Genomic DNA, 18,678 nt, shown 5'->3' with positions numbered 1-18,678 from the left:
GACAGAATCCGGCGCCCTATCCGGGACTAGAACCTGGGGCACCAGTGCCGCAGGCGGAAGATTAGCCAAGTGAGCCGCGGCACCGGCCCAAAATATTTTGTCTAGTTCAAAATTATTAATTTTAAAAAACAACTTAAGGTTAATCCAGTTACTTCTCGTTGCTCCCCTTCGTTGGCAATGTGTAAAACCAGATGTTGTTACAGTGAAGTGCAAAGATGAGATGAGTTTTGGGGACTGAATCAGTGTTCTGTGTTCTCCTTATACTCTTAAAATGTAGGCTGTGTATATTCATGGCCTTTAAGTATACCAGTTCCTTTTATTGTTTTCAAGATGGGTTGAAATGAAGATCGCCTTGTGGGTCTGATCAGATTAGCTACACGAGTGCTCCTTAAATGATTATACTCATGTTTGTAGTGGAGTGTGTTGCAACAGCTGTGTGTGGCCAGTGGTTACGGCAGGCACGCATGCTGATGTCCTGCATTTGAGGAGGGTAAAGTTAGGTGAGGTCCCAGCACATGTGCTTCCTGGGCTCAACATTCAGAACAACTTCTTCACAGAGAACTAAAAAGTTGTAGCATATCTTAAATAGAAAGGGTGAGGAACATGTTCTTTTTTTTTTTTTTAAGATTTTATTTATTTATTTGAAATTCAGAATTACACAGAAAGAGGAGAGGCAGAGAGAGAGAGAGAGAGAGAGAGAGAGGTCTTCCATCCGATGGTTCACTCCCCAATTGGCCACATCGGCCAGAGCCGCGCCAATCTGCAGCCAGGAGCCAGGAGCTCCTTTCGGGTCTCCCATGTGGGTACAGGGGCCCAAGGACTTGGGCCTTCTTTTACTGCTTTCCCAGGCCATAGCAGAGAGCTAGATCGGAAGTGGGGCAGCTAGGATTCAAACAAGCGCCCATGTGAGATGCTGGCACTGCAGGAGGCGGCTTTATCCGCTATGCCACAGCGCCAGCTCCAAGGAACATGTCTAAACAGAATCTCATAACCACCAGCAAAGGTTAAAAATAAAGCTTTAATCAGGTCCAACTACGGATCCAACAGTGGTAGTAAGCCATAACTTCTGTCTCAGCTCCTTTAACAGTGCCGTACAAAGACATTCTTTCTCACAGAAGCTTTAGTTTGACATTCTAGACTTTAGCTTCAAGGTCTTGTGGAGACACAGGCAGTTTCTTTCACATTTTCTGATTGAAAAGTAACACATTTCCTGCTCTCCTTGGACATAAGCTTCCTCTTATGCATGGAATCCTGAAGTGCAGAAGTATGTGTGTTGAAAACCATTGGAGCCATTTGTTTAAAAAAAAAAAAAAAAAAGAACAGCAGTAAAATATGGGCCTGGAGAGCATATTTGCCAGTGATCTAAACTACTTAAAATATATTTGATGGATTTATTTTGAATTTTGGAAAGTCTAAGGATGCGTAAGAAGATACAGTTCAAAGGAAGTCCAATACAGTTCCAAGAGCTCCGAAAACCATGTAGATGGGAGCTCTGGATGATAGGTTGACTATTTGGCAATCAAATTTAGTTTTCAGCCTTTCTCTCTGGCTTTTCACTTAGGAGAGTACAGTAGGAGAGAGTGGAAAGAAAAAATTCAACATGAGAAAGATGCAAAATCAGAGTGAGAAACAGCAGATAATGAGCCACTGGAAAAAGCAGCCACTTATACACGGTATAAAGTGTAAAGATGGGGTTATGCATTGAAAAGAGGAGTGTTTTCTCCCCACGAGCCAAGAGAGCCAAGTCTTGATGGAACAGATATATGTACTTCCCTCTTAAGGGGAAGGGCTGGCCTTACTCTAACTCACCATCTACTCTGGTCTGAAGGCTTTGATATTTATCTTTTAGCCACCACCCTGCAGTGCAGTATGGAAAATCATTACAAACATGGGTAAGGAACTAGGCAACTAGACAAGACATACATTTAAGGACCTTAAAACTAAAGAACTGGAGATGTGTTTATATTTCAGCCCATCTGCAGACTTTCAAAGCTAGTATTTTTTATGGAAAACTTTTATTTAATAAATATAAATTTCAAAAGTACAACTTTTGGATTATAGTGGTTCTTCCCCCCATAACCACCCTCCCACCCACAAACCATCCCATCTCCTACTCCCTCTCCCATTCCATTCTTCATTAAGATTCAGTTTTAATTATCTTTATTTACAGAAGATCAACTCTATACTAAGTAAAGATTTTAACAGTTTGCACCCACACAGACACACAAAGTATAAAGTAATGTTTGAAGACTAGTTTTACCATTAATTCTCATAGTTCAACACATTAAGGACAGAGGTCCTACATGGGAAGCAAGTGCACAGTAACTCCTGTTGTTGATTTAACAATTGACACTCTTATTTGTGACGTCAGCAATCACCTGAGGCTCTTGTTATGAGCTGTCAAGGCTATGGAAGCCTCTTGAGGTCACAAACTCTGACATTATTTAGACAAAGCCATAATAAAAGTAGAAGTTCTCTCCTTCCTTCAGAGAAAGGTACCTCCTTCTTTGAAGGCCTGTTCTTTCTGCTGGGATCTCAAAGAGATCTTTCATTTAGGTCATTTTTGCCACAGTGTCTTGGCTTTCCATGCCTGAAATACTCTCATGGACTTTTTAGCCAGATCTGAATGCCTTAAGGGCTGATTCTGAGGCCAGAGTGCTGTTTGGAGCATTTGTGATTCTATGAGTCTGCTGTGTATCCTGCTTCCCATGTTGGACTGTTCTCTCCTTTTTAATTCTATCAATTATTATTAGCAGACACTGGTCTTATTTATGTTATCCCTTTGACATTTAATCCTATCTTTATGATCAGTTATGAACCTACACTGATCACTTTAACTCCAAGCTAGTATTTTAATCAGCGTCATCTTTGACGTGTAAAGCCACGGCTTATGCTGATGGTCCCTGCAGGTGGCAATTTTGCATCTCCCTGCTCTTCTCTGCCATGTTCCCTGGGCCAGGAGTCTTTCAATCAACATTTTGTTAAAAAAGATTCAGTTTTAGACTACAAATTATAGAACTTCAAGTTGGAAGTTTGGAAAGTTTTTCTAGAAGTTTATAAAAATCAAATAATCAGGACCACTTTAGGTTATGTAGAAAGGCAATTTGGAGCCATTCACACTGAGGCAAACCCTTTCAGTTATCTAGAAGTATGGCAATCCAATAAGCACTAACAAATACAGCAGATAAACAAGTTAGCATTCAGGGAAAGATGGAAAGAAAGAAATTGATATGGATGCAAACTGTGAGTAGGATTGTTGCATTCCCCACAGCATCACACAGCATATGAAGAGGCCTGTGGCACACTGTAGATAAGTGACAAGCAGACTTGGGAACCTGTCAAGCTACTGTCTCCAGAGGACGCTGGTTTAAAGGCTGGGTCAGCTAAGAGAGGTGGAGATTTGGCAGGTACAGCAGAATATGTAGAGAAAAATCTAAGGACACCATCAGAAATAAGGAGGCATCTTTGGGGCATATTCTGTTTTAGTCCAGGAACTCCAGAGAGAGGAAATTAAAAAGACCCAGAACACTTGGGCCATCTAAGAGTAGGAAGACAGAAATTACTTAAATTTGGGGGTAAAGAACCCCGTGTTAAAACCTAAGATAATTAAGCACAGGGGAAAATGGGAAGGATTATAGTAGTTGAGTCCAAAGGTTAAAGTAAAAATAAGTGCATAGCAAACACTTAGTGTAGTTATCTTTCATATTCTAGGGGGATTGGCTTCCGGAACCCTCCTCCCCTGAGGATATTTAAGTTCCTTATATAAAATAGTGTTTGCATATAACTTATACACAGCTTCCATACACTTTAAATCATCTTTTTTAAAAAATATTTATTTTTTATTTATTTGAAAGACAGAGTTACAGAGAGAGAGGCAGACAGAGAGAGAGGTCTTCCATCTGTTGGTTCACTCCCCAGATGGCCGCAACAGCTGGAGCTGTGCCAATCCGAAGCCAGGAGCCAGGAGCTTCTTCTGGGTATCCCAGATGGGTGCAGGGTCCCAAGGAGTTGGGCCATCTTCTACTGCTTTCCCAGGCCATAGCAGAGAGCTGGATCAGAAGTGGAGTAGCCAGGTCTCGAACCAGTGTCCGTATGGGATGCCAGTGCTTCAGGCCAGGGCGTTAACCTGCTGCGCTGCAGCACCAGCCCCTTCATATATTTTTGATCTGTGGATACAGAACCCATGGACAAAGAGGGCCAACTGTGTTTAGATAGGGCCAACTGTATTTAAACCTATAGAAAATACTTTCATAGACATTATCTTATGCGATTGTCATTGGAGGATGAGTATCTTATAGTCTATATTTGGCCAGTAGGAAATTAGGGATAAGAGACATTCAGAGACTTGTCCTGGGTTGCAGAATGAGAGAGGGAAAATAAAATAAATCAGTCCCAAGTCTTTTAGCTTCAAATAATATTCTTTTCCCTACCATACTTTGTCATCAGAATCTCAACTGGGCTTTGCTACTAAAGCTTGTTCATGTGACCCTAAGAGGAATTTTTTCTTGCATTGGTCTCTCTAGGCCATACCTGGATGACACCAGTAGTCAGCCATCATGTGTGACATAGGTCAGAGGACCCAAAGTAAAGTAAAACTCACCAAATTCCTAGCCAGAAATAACAATGGAGATAATCTATCCCTAATTCTATAAACATAAATTTTGTTCTAGGGTTAAAAATGTGCATATTAATGAAATGTTAAAACCTCAAAAATATATATATCTTTATGTATGGATCAAGGAACTTAAAGTTACATAAATTGCACATAATAATAGATCCCACGCTGGAAGAGTTGGAAATGTTGATGTAAAAATTTAACTTCAGATGGTTCAGATGTAAACAACTTTCTTAAAGAGTCTGAAACAAAGAAGCAAATTGCTTAAAGAACTGGAACAAAGAAGAAATACAGAAAACTCATGTATTTCTCATTGAATATGTGAACCTAAGGTTATCCCCCTTTATTGCTAAGTTTACTGATGAAAGATTTTCTTGAAAAACTAATAGTGTTACCATTTTCTTTTGGTCTCTGTTGCAAACTGTTAGCAATTATGTTTTTTTTTTAATTTGTTTTATTTATTTTGAAAGGCAGAGTTATGAAGAGAGAGAGAGAGAGAGAGACCGAGAGAGGTCTTCCATCTGCTGGTTCATTCCCCAGATGACTGCAATGGCCAGAGCTGGGCCAGGCCGAAGCCAGGAGCCAGGAGCTTCTTCTGGGTCTCCCATGGATACAGGGGCACAAGCACTTGGGCCATCTTCCACTGCTTCCCTAGGTGCATTATCAGGGAGCTGGATTGGAAGTGGAGCAGCCAGTACTCGAACTGGTGCCCATGAGGGATGCCAGCACTTCAGATGGTGGTTTAACCTGCTATGCCACAGTGCCGGCCCCAGCAATTATGCTTTTTAATTTTGTAAAAAAAGGTTCTAAATTTTTGAATTAATACTTTGTTTGTAGAAAAAAAAACCCTGGATTTTTTTTGTACATTGGATATATAAATTTATTGCCTCATTTTGAAAACTAGTACTGCTCCTTAGTGAACAAGAACCTTTCTTTACAGGAACAGAATTTCTAGTAGACATTTTGAAGGCATTTTTGAAATTCCCAGGGTTGTCTAATATATAGTAAAATCAGACTTAAAGAGCCAGAAAATCATGGAGGTGAGTTAACCAGATCCCTTCATTTTAGTGATGAGGAATGCAGGGTCAGGGAGGGAAAGGGACTCTCCATCACCATCACCCTATTCAGGGTGAGGCAGTACTGGGACCACAACCCGCATGTCCAGTTGCTGGCTCAGCACTCTAGAATGTTCTTTATGGGCTTTTAACATTTCCTCACAGGCTGCTGACTTTGATGATGATGATGATGATGATGATGATATTGATGACTGTACATGACCATTTTTATCTGAAGAAGAAAAAGAATAACTTTGAATTACGTCCAGGTCTTCTGTTGCTCCTTCTTTTCATCCTAAAATTGAGTCCTGCAGAGATTGAGTAGATTTTGCCCTGCATTTGTGGTAGCACCATCACTCTTGACCAGTTACTGCTGATGTGGTCCACATCTGGAGTGGGCTGAGTGGACATTATTCTTAGGCTGAGAAAAATAGGTCTTGGCTTTGTCCTTTGCAGGCAGGGGACTTCCACTGTGTGAGGAGCCATGACTACTATAAGACTGCTGTGTATTTGTCCCACAGCCCCAGTTTTTTTTTTTTTTTTTTTTTTTTTGGTCATCAAAACAGGTAGCTCCTGTCAAACACCTTAATTCATAATTAGGTGCATCTGTTTATACTTGGGAGACAGGGCTTCATGTCTCAAAGAAACCAAGCAGTCTGGAGGCAGCCATGAACAGATGTTGAAAATGTCGATTTGTGGTGAGTTTATTACTATAGCACTAGAAATAAACATTAAGGATGAAACCCCTCTGAAGGGGGTTGGGTGGGTGTGTAAATTGAGATGGGAATGTTATCTAGCAGAGGAGAAAGTGAAAGGAAGTCCATATCCATCTATCTCTCTCTCTATATATATACACATACATATATGTAGTTTTATATATATAAAACTCCAGGATTTGTTTATCTCCTGCAACAAGGAAAATTTCACTATTTGACTATTTGAGGGCCTTTGCCAAATGCTTAACAATCTGTAGGGTTTGATTTCTCTCAAAAACCACTTTGAGAACAAGGCTCTATGTAACTAGGATGTGTTTGTTTTTGTTTAAAACACTCAGAAGAGAAATCATCTCTTGTCCATTGTTAAAAGAGAGTTTTCAATCAAAGGAAAATTCTACATATTCTAAAGTATACAAACAGCTCTTTGAAATGGATGCCAAATCAAACTCTAAATGGGACGTTTTTCTTGCAGAAGTTTTGAGTTAATTCGGTGCGCAGGGCTTGAGTGGAAAAACTCTGAGACTGTCAAAGGAACGAGTTACTACAGCACCAGGTCTGGATTCAGAAGTTACATAAGGAGCATTGTCTCATGATAGGATGGCAACTCTTACACATGGTTTTAGGCTATATCCTAGCAACAGAGAAATAGAATTTCTTGTCAGAGGAAGCAGTTTTTCATTTAAATAAAAAGTAGTAGTTTGGTTTCTGATGTCACTGGATATAAACATCCAATGTGAGAAAGAAAGCATACTGGTCATCACTTTAAAATAAAATAGTTCAAGCATCCCCTGATTGAAGGAAGCACCATTGTTTCCCTTTTCAGGACTTCTGTCTGGATGAAAAGTAGTAGATGTAATGAGGAGAGTCTAGTGAGGAAGGGGACACAGGTAAGGAAACCCGGAAACTTCCCTTGGGCTCTGTGGTTGATTAGTTGTATCCTTGAGACAGTGTGTTCCTCCTTGAACTGAACTTTATTGTGAGTTGGTACCTGTTATGCCTGCCTCACAGGCTTTTAGCAAAGGTTAACAACAACAACAACAAAAAACTCAGAGATATTTAAAAGTAGTGAAAACTTAAAAAGCAGTGTATAAATTTGAAATGTCTTCTTTTTATTTAAATCTTATTTTTTGAGAATCATTGTGGATTCCTTTTAGTTTGCTAAACTGAAAACATCAGAGAAAAGGTTTTTTTCCTAGGATAAGGGGATAAGCCAGAGAACAGGTATGAGTGAGAGACAACACAAACCAGCATTGAGAGCAGAGCTGGGGATCTGGAACTAACTCAAGCCCTTTGGATTCGGGTAAAGACAGGTACACTAGGTCAGGGAAGGCAGTTGAGGGTGTACAGGCAGAAGTCAGGGGGCACACACAGATTGCAGATAGAGACAGTCTTTTTGGTTAAAGCTGGTATTGCCATTTTTGTCCCCCTTTCACACACATTTAAATATTTTCTTATATGTTACCCTGAGAGGGGCTACAATGCATTGACAGATGAGAGGACAAAGTTCCCTTTTTTTTTTTTTAAAGATTTATTTATTTGAGCTAGAGAGAGAGAGAGAAAGAGAAAGGAAGAGAAAAGTCTTCCCTCTGGGTCTCTCACATGGGTAGCAGGGGTCCAAGTACTTGAGCCATCTTCTGCTGCTTTTCCTCGGCCATTGTCAGGGAGCTGGCTCTGAAGTGGAGCAACTGGGACTTGAGTGAGCATTGCAGGCAGTGGCTTAACTGGCTACACCACAGCAGCTGCCCCAGAGTTCCCCATTCTTGAGTCATTTAAAGGCAACAGGTGACAAGGTGGCTTTTGCTCCATCTGCACACTGCAAGAGAGATGCAGATGAAGAACTAACTGCAGAGGAAGGAAAGGTTACCATGGGCAGAAGCAAGAATATGGGAAGAAACTTTGAAGCAGAGAGGGCTTGTCAGATTTTAAAGGCTGCTTAGTGTTTCCAGGGGATGGGATAGAGCAGAGTTGTTTATTAAGGGCTGAAGGAATAAAGAAGGTGGGAACATTCTGGATAGTGCAGGAAAAGAAAGCGGTTCCAGTTTGACTAGGATTGTGCAGCTCAAAGGTTGGAATGAGAGGCGAGACTGGAAAGGTAAGTTGGGGCAAGGTTGTTGCTCTTGCAGATGTTTGTGTGTGCCTAGTACACAGCTCTAGAAATACACACACAGCTGGGTGGAAAAAAAGGTTTGATCTGAAATTGCAGCACAGGTGGGCAGACATGAACATGGAAATCTTGAGGCAACAGAAAGTTGAACAAGACAAGGATTCAGAAACCCAGATAAGTCACCTGAGTGGAAGTGGACCTTGATTTTAAGGCAGCTTTATGTCACAGCCAGAAAGCCTTGCATATGTTTCCTCTTGGGACAGGAGACCACTTCAGAGTAGCCCAGGCCTACTCTGGGGAGCAGGTAAGTGGATCCATCTACCTGTAGTAGGAAGGAAGGCAAAGGTTAGCATGAGTTCTGACAGGAAACAGTTTGAGGCCAGAGCCTGTGGCTTTGATCATAGATCAGTGTGATTGTGCCAGGCCCAGGGTAGCTGTAAGTCCAGATAGCGCTTTGGTAATCTGGTTCAGACTCTGAGTGTTGGGGGCTTGGGGCAGTTTGAGCGCATGCTTTGAGGTCTGTGATGCTCCAGGGCTGTTTGACCACACCAGAGTTAAGCCTTTTTGAGATCTAACTTGGGGAGTTGTATTTGAAAATGTTGTGCTGCACACTTGTCAAATTTTGTGTGGTTCCACCTTGTAAGCAACTGCTGCCTGGAGCGGACTCCTCCGTTCCCCAGGCCCCTCTTCTCTCATTCTCTCTCTCTCTCTTTTTCTTTTCTTTCTTTTTTCTTTTTAAGAGGGGCAGATATTTCTTACTTTAGGTAGCAGAGAATTCAAAGTTCATCTGAAAACAGTGTGTGCATTCAGGGAGTGGTGAAAACCGGCGCCTCTGCTGATTTGCTCTCACAGCCTTCTTCTCCAAGGTGTGTTTTTGTTTATTTGTTTGTTTTTTAACAGAAGAGTCCCATTGCACCTGGAGCTGGGTGTGTAGGGCTACTCTGGAACTTCAGGTTGCTGGATCCTTTTTGTTGGTTTGTTTCTTTTCTGGCTGTACTGGTTCAAAGAGCATCAGTAAGAAGGGACATGGTTTTTAAATGGCGATATCTACTGTTGTGTCCTTTTACCAATCAGTTCCCACAAATGAGAGGCTAATCCAGTGGGCCAACCTGCTTCAGATCACTCAGAGCACCAGGGGTGAAGAAGACAGGATTTCAGGACTGCATCAGCCTCCCCATCTCCCATCCCATCCCCATCTCCATCCCCAGGGCTGCCTTGGATGATTGATCAGCATCCTCTGCATCATTGCCTCCCCACCCGGGATGTCCACAGCCCATTAGAATTCACATGAAGATGACCCCCAGTCCCTGCTCCCTGCAGTGAGACTGTGACACAGAACCCTGCAGGTCCTAGGACACCATTTACTGGTCTGTAACCTTGAGAGAATCACTTGATGTCTGCAAGCTCAAGTTTGTCATCCTTCAAGTGGGGATGCAGGCATTGTGGTGCAACAGGTTAAGCTGCTGCTTGCAATGCTGGCATCGCATATTGGAGCTCCACTTCCACTGCTTTGCTGTCCTGCTTCTGATCCATCTTTCTGCTAATGTGCCTGGGAAGGCAGAGGAAGGCAGCCCAAGTACTTGGGCGCCTGACAGCTAGGGTGGAGACCAAGATGGAGTTCCTGGCTCCGACTTTGGGTTGGCCCAGACCTGGCTGTTGTGGCCATTTGGGGAGTGAACCAGCAGATGGGAGATCTTTCTTTGTCTCTCCCTCTCATTCTCTGTCACTCTACCTTTCAAATAAAAAATAAAAAAAGAAAAACCACAAAAAACGCAAAGTGAGGTCACTGATTTTGTCCATCCCACAGAGAATTTAATGATACCATGTGAGCCATGGCAGTGGCACCTCAGTTGTTTGGTTAGCCACTCTCCTCTTCATCAGTGCGATGTTGTAAATATTAAATCAGCTGCAGGATCCGTCTGGTTAGGGGAAAGGCAAAGACTGTTCTGTTGAGCAATAGCCAGTTTTGATTGCCAGCCCGTCATCAAGCAGCTTGGAGTCAGAGCATTTCTGCACAGCGGGTTTAGACTTTGCTACTACTTGAGAAAAATGCTTCTCAGGGAAGCACCCCAAAGGGCAGAGGGAGTTCAAAGTCTCCTTCCCTATACCTGCGCTCCTCACCCCCATTTGTTGGGAATAATCCAAAACAACCACAGCCACCTAAGGGGAATATTTTCAACTCTCAGGTTTTATCTGAAAATTCATGAATTTTTCTCCATAATATGTCTGGTTTTGTTTTAATATAAAACTGTTTTAACTTACTTGTATTAGCTGAAGTTTAAAAGCCCTCCCCCATGTGTCCCCTTCTTGTGTTTCATGCCTTCCTGTTAGCTAGGCCTTGGTGTCTACTGTATCACATCTCAGCCAGTTCATATGTATCTGCTTTAGTGTAGTCCAAGTTAACAGTAGCCCAGGTCATAGGAAAATGCCAGGCTGTCCTCTGAATTCAGACTTTTTTTTGAAAGATTTACTTAGAAACAATTTATCATTTAGTTGCCACTTTAAAAATAATCTTAATTGACCACATATGTTATCAAATAAGAGCTAGTCTTGTGGTGTCTGCCTCTTTCCCCATCTCTTCACCATCCCCAGCACCCTCAGGTGTGCTTGTGTACTACCTCCTGCCAGGAGGTCAGAAAATTTACTGCCTCCCCCCTCCCCCCGGAAGATAGCATCATGGAAAGCCTTTCCCCAATTTAAGATGAGATTACTGACGCTGAAGCTGTTATTTTTAGGAGAAAAAGGCTATTGCTTTTAAACCTCTGTCCCTCGTTTTCCTAGTTCCTCTTCTCTTAATTGTGGCTCTGTGTTTTGGTAGCCATAAGTCATTAGTGGTTTTTAATTTTTCTGAAACTGAAATAAGGTCTGAAAGGGTGGATTTGTCCCTTTTTCCTCCTTTTTTCTTTTTCTTTTTTCCTGGCTAATCGGAGGAACGCAACCACATCTGAAGCCACTTGGCTCATTATGAATTTCATGGAAACTGATTCTCTGAAAGTGTTTCCATATGTGTGTTCCCAATATATCCCATCCTCTGTAAATGGGAGCACAGACGTGTGCATGGGCTGGAAATGGCTTCAGGATGTGACAAAGCAGTCATATGACCGCCACGGCACCGTGGGTGGCCTCTTCTGAAAGACACGGTGTCCTGGGTGCTGGCCTCCTTCCTGCAGCGGATCTGGTTTCAAAGACCATCCACCCTTCCTAGGATTTAAAAAGTTCTTAATCAAGGCCCAGTGAGAAGATCTCTCTTTTCTTCCTCCCTCCCCCTCTTTGGCTCCTCTCTTCTCTCCTGCTTTCCCTCCTTGTGTGCATACACATATACTTGCATGTCTTCTACTGCCTGCCCCTTTCCCTTCACAGAAAGGAAGTACATTATTCCAGCAATATCCTCAAAATTTTGGTGGGTTTAAGGAATGATTGAAGTTTCTGAAAATTGCCAGATATTTTTTCCTCCTCTTGGTCTTTTCCTTCAGCGTAACATACTTTCTTAGCCTTAGTTAGGATCAGCTGGTCTTTCAAAATTTGTGAGCATGCAGTGGAAAAGTACAATTCATTACAACACGGAAAACAAATATTTATACTGGATAGTTGAGGCACTTTCCCTGTCTTTGCAAAACTATGGAGTTTGCTAGTCATTTCATTATCTTAAAAAATCGATCTCAAATTCTTTTGCTGGTTTCTTCTCTCTCAGCATGATCCATTACATTTCTCTCAAATATATGGTATATTTTCCCAATTATAACCTAATGGAGTTGAAAGTAAAGCTAATTTGGTGATAGATAATTGATCTTTTTTTAGTGTGAAGGGATAAAGTAGTATATGCGTATGCATAGTCTCAGTTAGCTTTTTGGTCATGTTTATACAGCATTCTGCTTCTGCCGTGTCATCTGCTGTGGACATTGCTAGTGATTATTTGTTGAGTGTGTGTTTTTGAATCATCTGGCTTTTCTCAGCACCATGCTATGTACACATAATAGGTAGGCACTAAAAGAAGGGTATTTGGGTCTTACTCTTAATTTGGTTTCTCTTTAGCTGGAAGATGAAAATACTTATGTAAAACGATGGTAATTGTTCAAAACCTGCAGAGTAATATGATTTATATCCATAAATGTCCAAAGCGTGTATGGGAAAGATAATAAAAATGTGCACACCTGGGAAGTCCTTGCATAGTGGTGAGCTTTGAAGACTGCTTCCTTACTTGGTTCGGCTGAGAGAGAGAGGTGGCCACGTGTGCCAGGGCGAGCATGCAGACATCTCCCGTGAGGGTCCTGAGTAGTGTGTATGTGGGCAGAGGCTCACAGCTGCATCCTTATTTTTCACCCCTTCTTTGCAGAGCTGCTTGGTTATGCCCTGTGAGAGGTAGGGGTGAGTCATTCTTGTTCTGAGGCCAGCTTGTGCACGTCAGTGAAGAGTTTGCCTCTCCTCTGTGTTGTGTAGAATGCAGATCTCAGGAGGCTCGCAGTGGCGCTTCTGCTGTTTGGCACCGGCATGCTCTGTCAGGCTGCAGAGGCAGAGCAGAACCCTGTGCCATTGGTGCTCGAGCTGCCACTCGCGACCACCACATTTGCAGGCTTCCCTGTCTTCACCTGTCGAGGTCCCCCATGATTCTTGACGACTCTGACATACTGGCTCTCCATACTGTAGGAATTCAGATGGGATGCATATTTTACCCTCTGTTATTTACTCATTCCAAATCAATACCATCACCTTAGTTGCAGCCACTGATGCAGGATCATGAGGGGACTGAATGTGATGACATTGCAGCAGGCCAGGCATTTCTGGAGAGTCTCTGCCCACTTCCTTTCTTCTGTCCAGTGTCCCCAGTGTGGACCTACACACAGGTCCTGGCTCTGAGATGGGACAGGTGCTGCATCTGTTTACTAGTGGCAGATGCTGTTGGTGGGGTCCATCTGCTGGGTGAGGTCAAGTGATGTAATGATGCTTGGAAACAGCTTTGAACACTCTTTAAAGAGTTTTACAAGGTTTTATAGGTATGGAATATATGTGAGCTACATTTTAGATTTTATGTCCACATTGCTTAATGCTTTTCATATCTGTTTCTTTTAAATTGTCCAAATGTACTGGCTATTGTACAGAGTTCCTAATCTTTAGATTCAGTTATTTATCTATTTATCCATCCTTATGTACATCCATGTAGTGTTTTTTTTTTTTTCATTTTAAGCACTTACAGTATACTAGATTCTGAAAGGTATATGAGAGGAAAATAAATCCTTTATCATCCAAAGCTGACTTTATAGTTGGAAAGAACAAACTAACAAACAGCTAATAATTCAGGAAAGTAGTGTGTAAGGGCTTGAAAGAGTGATACAGGAAATAAATGCTCTTGGAAAAGAAGCAGTAGACTCCTGGTTAGCAGAGAACAGCCCTGCATAGATCTCGTGCATTATATGTCCTGGTAGAAGGAATGCCAGGAGGGGGTTAATAAAAAAGTTCTTAGACTTTATTTGAGATTTGTTGAAGCAATAACTTCTACCATTTAAAAGGCCCCAGTGAAGCTTTGAAGTTAACACCTCATTGCTGAGAAGTGTGATGGCTTTTCATTCTGTAAGTTTATGCCCTCATATTTGAAAAAAAAAAAAAAAAGTGGGACAGAGGTCTCTGAACAGGCCAGCATTCATCCTGGGTTGAAGGCCCCTTTCCTTAGTTCTGCCCTGACGGGCCTCCGCAGAGGGCACCTGTAAATTCTGCTGCTTCAAGGGGAGGATGACACGGGTGTGAGGTTTCCCACAGATGGGCCCAGTGACAGGAACCCGTCTGTCATTCTTCTCACCCTCCACTTTCCTTTCAGTCCAGAGGTCTCCTTGCTCATTTTCATTCAACCATCATTTATTGAGGGCCTGCTAAATGAGAACGTATATGTTAAAGTAAAGGCTTTGGTAAAGGCCTAGGAATGTCAAGTATTATCCTTATTCACTACTGAAAGGGAGACAAAGTGTCATCAGATCTCTGCCTTCAACACCTTGCTTTCTTTGCTGGGACCCAAGATAGGTAGCATTAGAAGAGAGCAAGTGACAGCTGTTGCATGGGGAATTGCAGGGCACGAGGAATAAAGGAGAATGGAGGTTCTCTTTCGCTCCCCCATCTTGGTTTCACACACTTCTACTCGCTCTGAAGACCCAAGAAGCGTGGTAAAGAGGAACTATTTCCTTTCCCCCATAGACCTTGTGGTAAGGGGCAAGATGTTTTTATTTTAACGGTTTTATTTTTATTTAAGCTTCATGGGCATTTTATTAATATATTCTTCCCTATGTATATTAAGTTACGAGAAACTGCTGCTGCTGCTTTAATGAGGAGGGCTCTTGCCGCTCTGCTTGTGACAGCTACATTTGTTTGCAAGCTGTCTGGCTGTGGCTAGGGGTGTAGACAGAAGCTTTGGAAGGAAGTGCATCTGTAGGAAGCCGGCAGATCCTAAGGGGATCAAACCCTTGACCTTGGGCTTATTCACATTGTGCCCTGAGCAGCTGAATTAATTGTCTACTAGTTAGAAGATTAAATCAGCAACAAGGCTGAAAAGCATTTTTAATAGTATCCCAAAGTAGTTACTCTCATGGAGGCATCAAGAAGAGTCTTCTGAAGTGTTTTTCTTTTGGGAAAATAGATTTCTTTTTTTTTTTTTTAAAGATTTATTTTATTGATTTATTTAAAAGTCAGAGTTACACAGAGAGAGGAGAGGCAGAGAGGCAGAGAGAGGTCTTCCATCCAATGGTTCACTCCCCAGATGGCCGCAATGGTCGGAGCTGTGCTGATCTGAAGCCAGGAGCCAGGAGCCTCTTCCAGGTCTCCCATGTGGGTGCAGAGGCCCAAGGACTTGGGCCATCTTCTACTCTGGTGCTTCAGGCCAGGGCGTTAACCCGCTGCACCACAGCACCAGCCTGGGCAAATAGATTTCTTAGATAGCAGAGTAATAGGTAGATGGTGGTGAGAGAGAAATCTGTGATCATGTCAACCAAATTCCTGAAGGAAAACTAAAATTTCATGTTCTTGGTTATAAGTCAAAGTCCTAGTGTGTGTGCTTGGCTCAAGCTGTGTGATTATGTGATGCTGAGTATATGGCTTCCCTTCTTTGGGTTTCAGTTTATCTATTTGTCCAAACGGGGATTAGCTTAGAGTTATCTGAGCAGTAATTAGTTTCTTCAGTAGGTTTTAGGAGTTTTAAACTGGTTCTGGGGGGATGAAGGCTACCACACACATCACTGGGGCCCTTGCTGAGCTCTGGGTCTATGTTTATAAAATTAGGTGTGGGAAATAGTACTTTTAACATGTGATTGGTTTTGATCTCATAGTTTTTTTAGTAAGCCAGATTTGTATTTTCTGTACTTTATGTATTATCCAGTTATGTTTTTATTGTTTTTTTTGTTTGTTTGTTTTTTGTTTTTGAGTTTGTGGTTCTAACAAGGCCGGTGATACAAGGTCTGAGTAGTTTAGGACACAAATGTGAAAATAATCCAAGAAGGGAGTGTAAAAGAAAGCCTGACTTCATGTATAAAACAAAGATTAGAAGTATAGATACAGCCCAATCAAAGAAAGATAATTGAATTATATTATTTCCTTCTGCAATGAAGATTATAAAAAGTTGAAGATTAGGTAGCATTCTTCCTGCCTCCCCTCATGGATTATTATATAAGGGACTTCACATTATACTGTAGCAAATTACTAATATTTCTTCATACAGAGTATATTACAGTATGTTTCAGAAACATTTCTCAGTAACATAAAATGACTAAGCAAATTCCAGAAAACTCTATATTTTGTGAATTATAAAAAAATCCTGTAATCCCCTTAGAGTCCTTATTAGCTCCTTTTCAAGAAAAAGTTCATCCTTAAGACGTTACAGTCTCAAATGACTGGCCAAATTACTGTAAATCTAGTGGATATTTGTTGCATTGTTTTCAGTCAAGCACAACCAGAGCTCATTAATTGAAAAAGGAATGTCAATTTGTGTGAGCTGGTGTCTATAAACCACAGAGGTACAGTGATCCTGGCATCTGAAGGGCAATAAAAACATTGGCAAAATTTATCAGGTAAAATAGAGAAGAAGGGGTGTGGGTGGCATATGCAAAACCATGTTGAAGTTTACTGGCAGGGCCCCACATTACAGTTTTAATGAGGCTTCTGCATCAAAATAAACCACTTAGAATTTTAATTATTACTACAGTATATTTTAAGTATAAATACACACAAGAAGCATTTTTTATATCAACATGCCTATCTGTGTGAACTCTGAGCTTCTAGAGTTAGGGGCAAATGTTGACATTTTAAGTGTGACTTACTTTAAATTGCTCGTGTTATTCTGTTTTTTCTCATATGATCTGAGTATTGAACTCAACTCATACAAAAGTGACCTGCCTAGAACTATTAGCTCTGCCAACTCAAATTCACCCACCTGCTCTGCACTGAGAAGGCTGGCTGAGGAACATCTGTACCCCCGTTTTAGTGTCTGTATTATTGTACAAGGCCGTGCGTAAGCACCAGGTGTGGGAGCTGTTACATCTCATCTGCTCCCCTTTCTGATTCTGTCAGAATCACTACTTGCACATTTTTTGAATTTGGGCCTGTCAGAATTTCATTTTGGGGAGGGATTAGGTAGAGGCAGGTTGAGGATGGAATAATTTATAAGAAGCAGAGAGTCACTTCTGGGTCTGTGTTAGTTTTGGTTTGTCATCTTCAAAGTGTTTGCTTCTGGTATTAGAAGCTGCTCGCTAACTTTTTACCCTCTGCTTATGGGCCTGGGAGTCCTGGGAAAGTACTAATGAGGGATGGGAACCTGTCTGTCTACCCCTTACCGCTCCCCTAAAGCTGTTGCTTCTCCTTCTGCCTTGGAATTCATGGTCATAGAACATTAGAGCTGGAAGGGAACTTAGAGCTCATCCCCTCATTTTACAGATGATGACACTGCCACTTCTGACTTCTGCCTCTGGCCTTCCACTCTCAGTAAGAAGAGCCAGGCAGGTGAGATTTTTAACAATTGCTGGGCTGGGCAGGGCTGGGCTGGGCTGGGCTGTCTGATTGATACTATCCGATTTGTGAGAAAAATTTTGTTAACTGTGTGTTGCCTTCAAATAGTCACTTTCAATTAAAAATACATATCATGGCACTAGCCCTAGTATTTTAAGGTGGACATTAAATAGCGTGCATTTTATTAAAAATTAACAACGCTCAATCAGCACCTTTAAAGGAAAGTATTAGAATTATTCCTTTATGAAACACTGGGATATTCAAGGACGAGGGGTGAATAGAAATGGGGCTGAAGAAGTACCTATCACTAAGGTCTTCTGGAATGGCTAAATGCGTTCCCTTATATCTGACAGCTATGGTAAAATACAGTCCCATGAGATCAAAATCCTGTAAAGATTTTTAGAAGGAACCAAAATCTTAGTGAGAGCACTGGTATTATGAAGGGGCTTGTCACAATTCTGTCAATTCTAGAAAATTATGATCAATCCATGATCACAGCTGTAAGTTTTCAGGCATTTCAGAAAACTTACTTTCATATGAAATGGATCCTAACAGTGGTTTCATCAGTTTGGCACCAGACATATCTATTAAGGAGCCATGCTGGGAGCTTCAGCAATGAAAGGGGAGACCTAGTCTGCCTCCAGGTCACTGCTTCAGACCGACCTGAAACTGATGCCGTAGAGGGGCCCTAGGACTGGGAAGAGGGGCTGAGGAGGTACCATCCTCTGAATCGTCCCTAGGCAATGAACCCTTCCCAGGCCTAAAACAGGGCCTACATCTGACATTAAGACTTGAAATACAGTGACTCCTAAGGTGGTGAGCCTCCCGCAATCCTCCCCAAAACCCTCCTTATTTAGCTGATTACTCTCCAGAGAATTTCTGATGGCTAGGCTTCCCCTACAGTCCCTGGATAAGTAAGATAGTTTCAAGGTACATTGGACTATGGTTTGATTTCATTGTCACTAAGATGCAGATGATGACACAATTCTAAACTCTTTTAAGTGTTTAAAAAGGAAATGATAGGAACATGTTAGGGTACCTTTTTGATGTCCCTTCATTGATGAAGGAGTCCTGCCAAGAGTACTAATCATAAAAATGGATCATTTTGGAATTTCTTTATATTGGGTTGAGAAAAATAAACTTGTCTGACTTAGTACAAATTTTACTTCAAATATCTGAAGTGCAACGAGAAGCAAAAAGAAAAAAAAATCA

The 18,678-nt window shown here is 41.7% G+C and overlaps 1 protein-coding gene across 11 annotated transcripts in view; it reads left to right on the top strand.

Moving 5' to 3' along the window:
• Window positions 1-18,678, top strand: part of RUNX2 (RUNX family transcription factor 2) — a 359,432-nt gene that overhangs the window by 221,042 nt on the left and 119,712 nt on the right. For 5 of the 11 annotated variants that reach the window (XM_089333875.1, XM_051855675.3, XM_089333871.1 and 2 more), the window contains one exon: window positions 17,395-17,460. The exons of the other annotated variants lie outside the window; for them this stretch is intronic. In XM_089333875.1, the coding sequence (XP_089190001.1) occupies window positions 17,395-17,460 (66 nt within the window). Of the gene's footprint in view, window positions 1-17,394; window positions 17,461-18,678 lie in introns of those variants that run through there. 11 annotated transcript variants of the gene reach the window in all.

Source organism: Oryctolagus cuniculus, chromosome 5 (assembly GCF_051225735.1).
Source record: "Oryctolagus cuniculus isolate XC-2025 breed Fujian yellow rabbit chromosome 5, ASM5122573v1, whole genome shotgun sequence".
NCBI classification, from domain to species: Eukaryota; Metazoa; Chordata; class Mammalia; order Lagomorpha; family Leporidae; genus Oryctolagus; species Oryctolagus cuniculus.
This window is presented reverse-complemented; position numbering and strand designations above follow the sequence as displayed.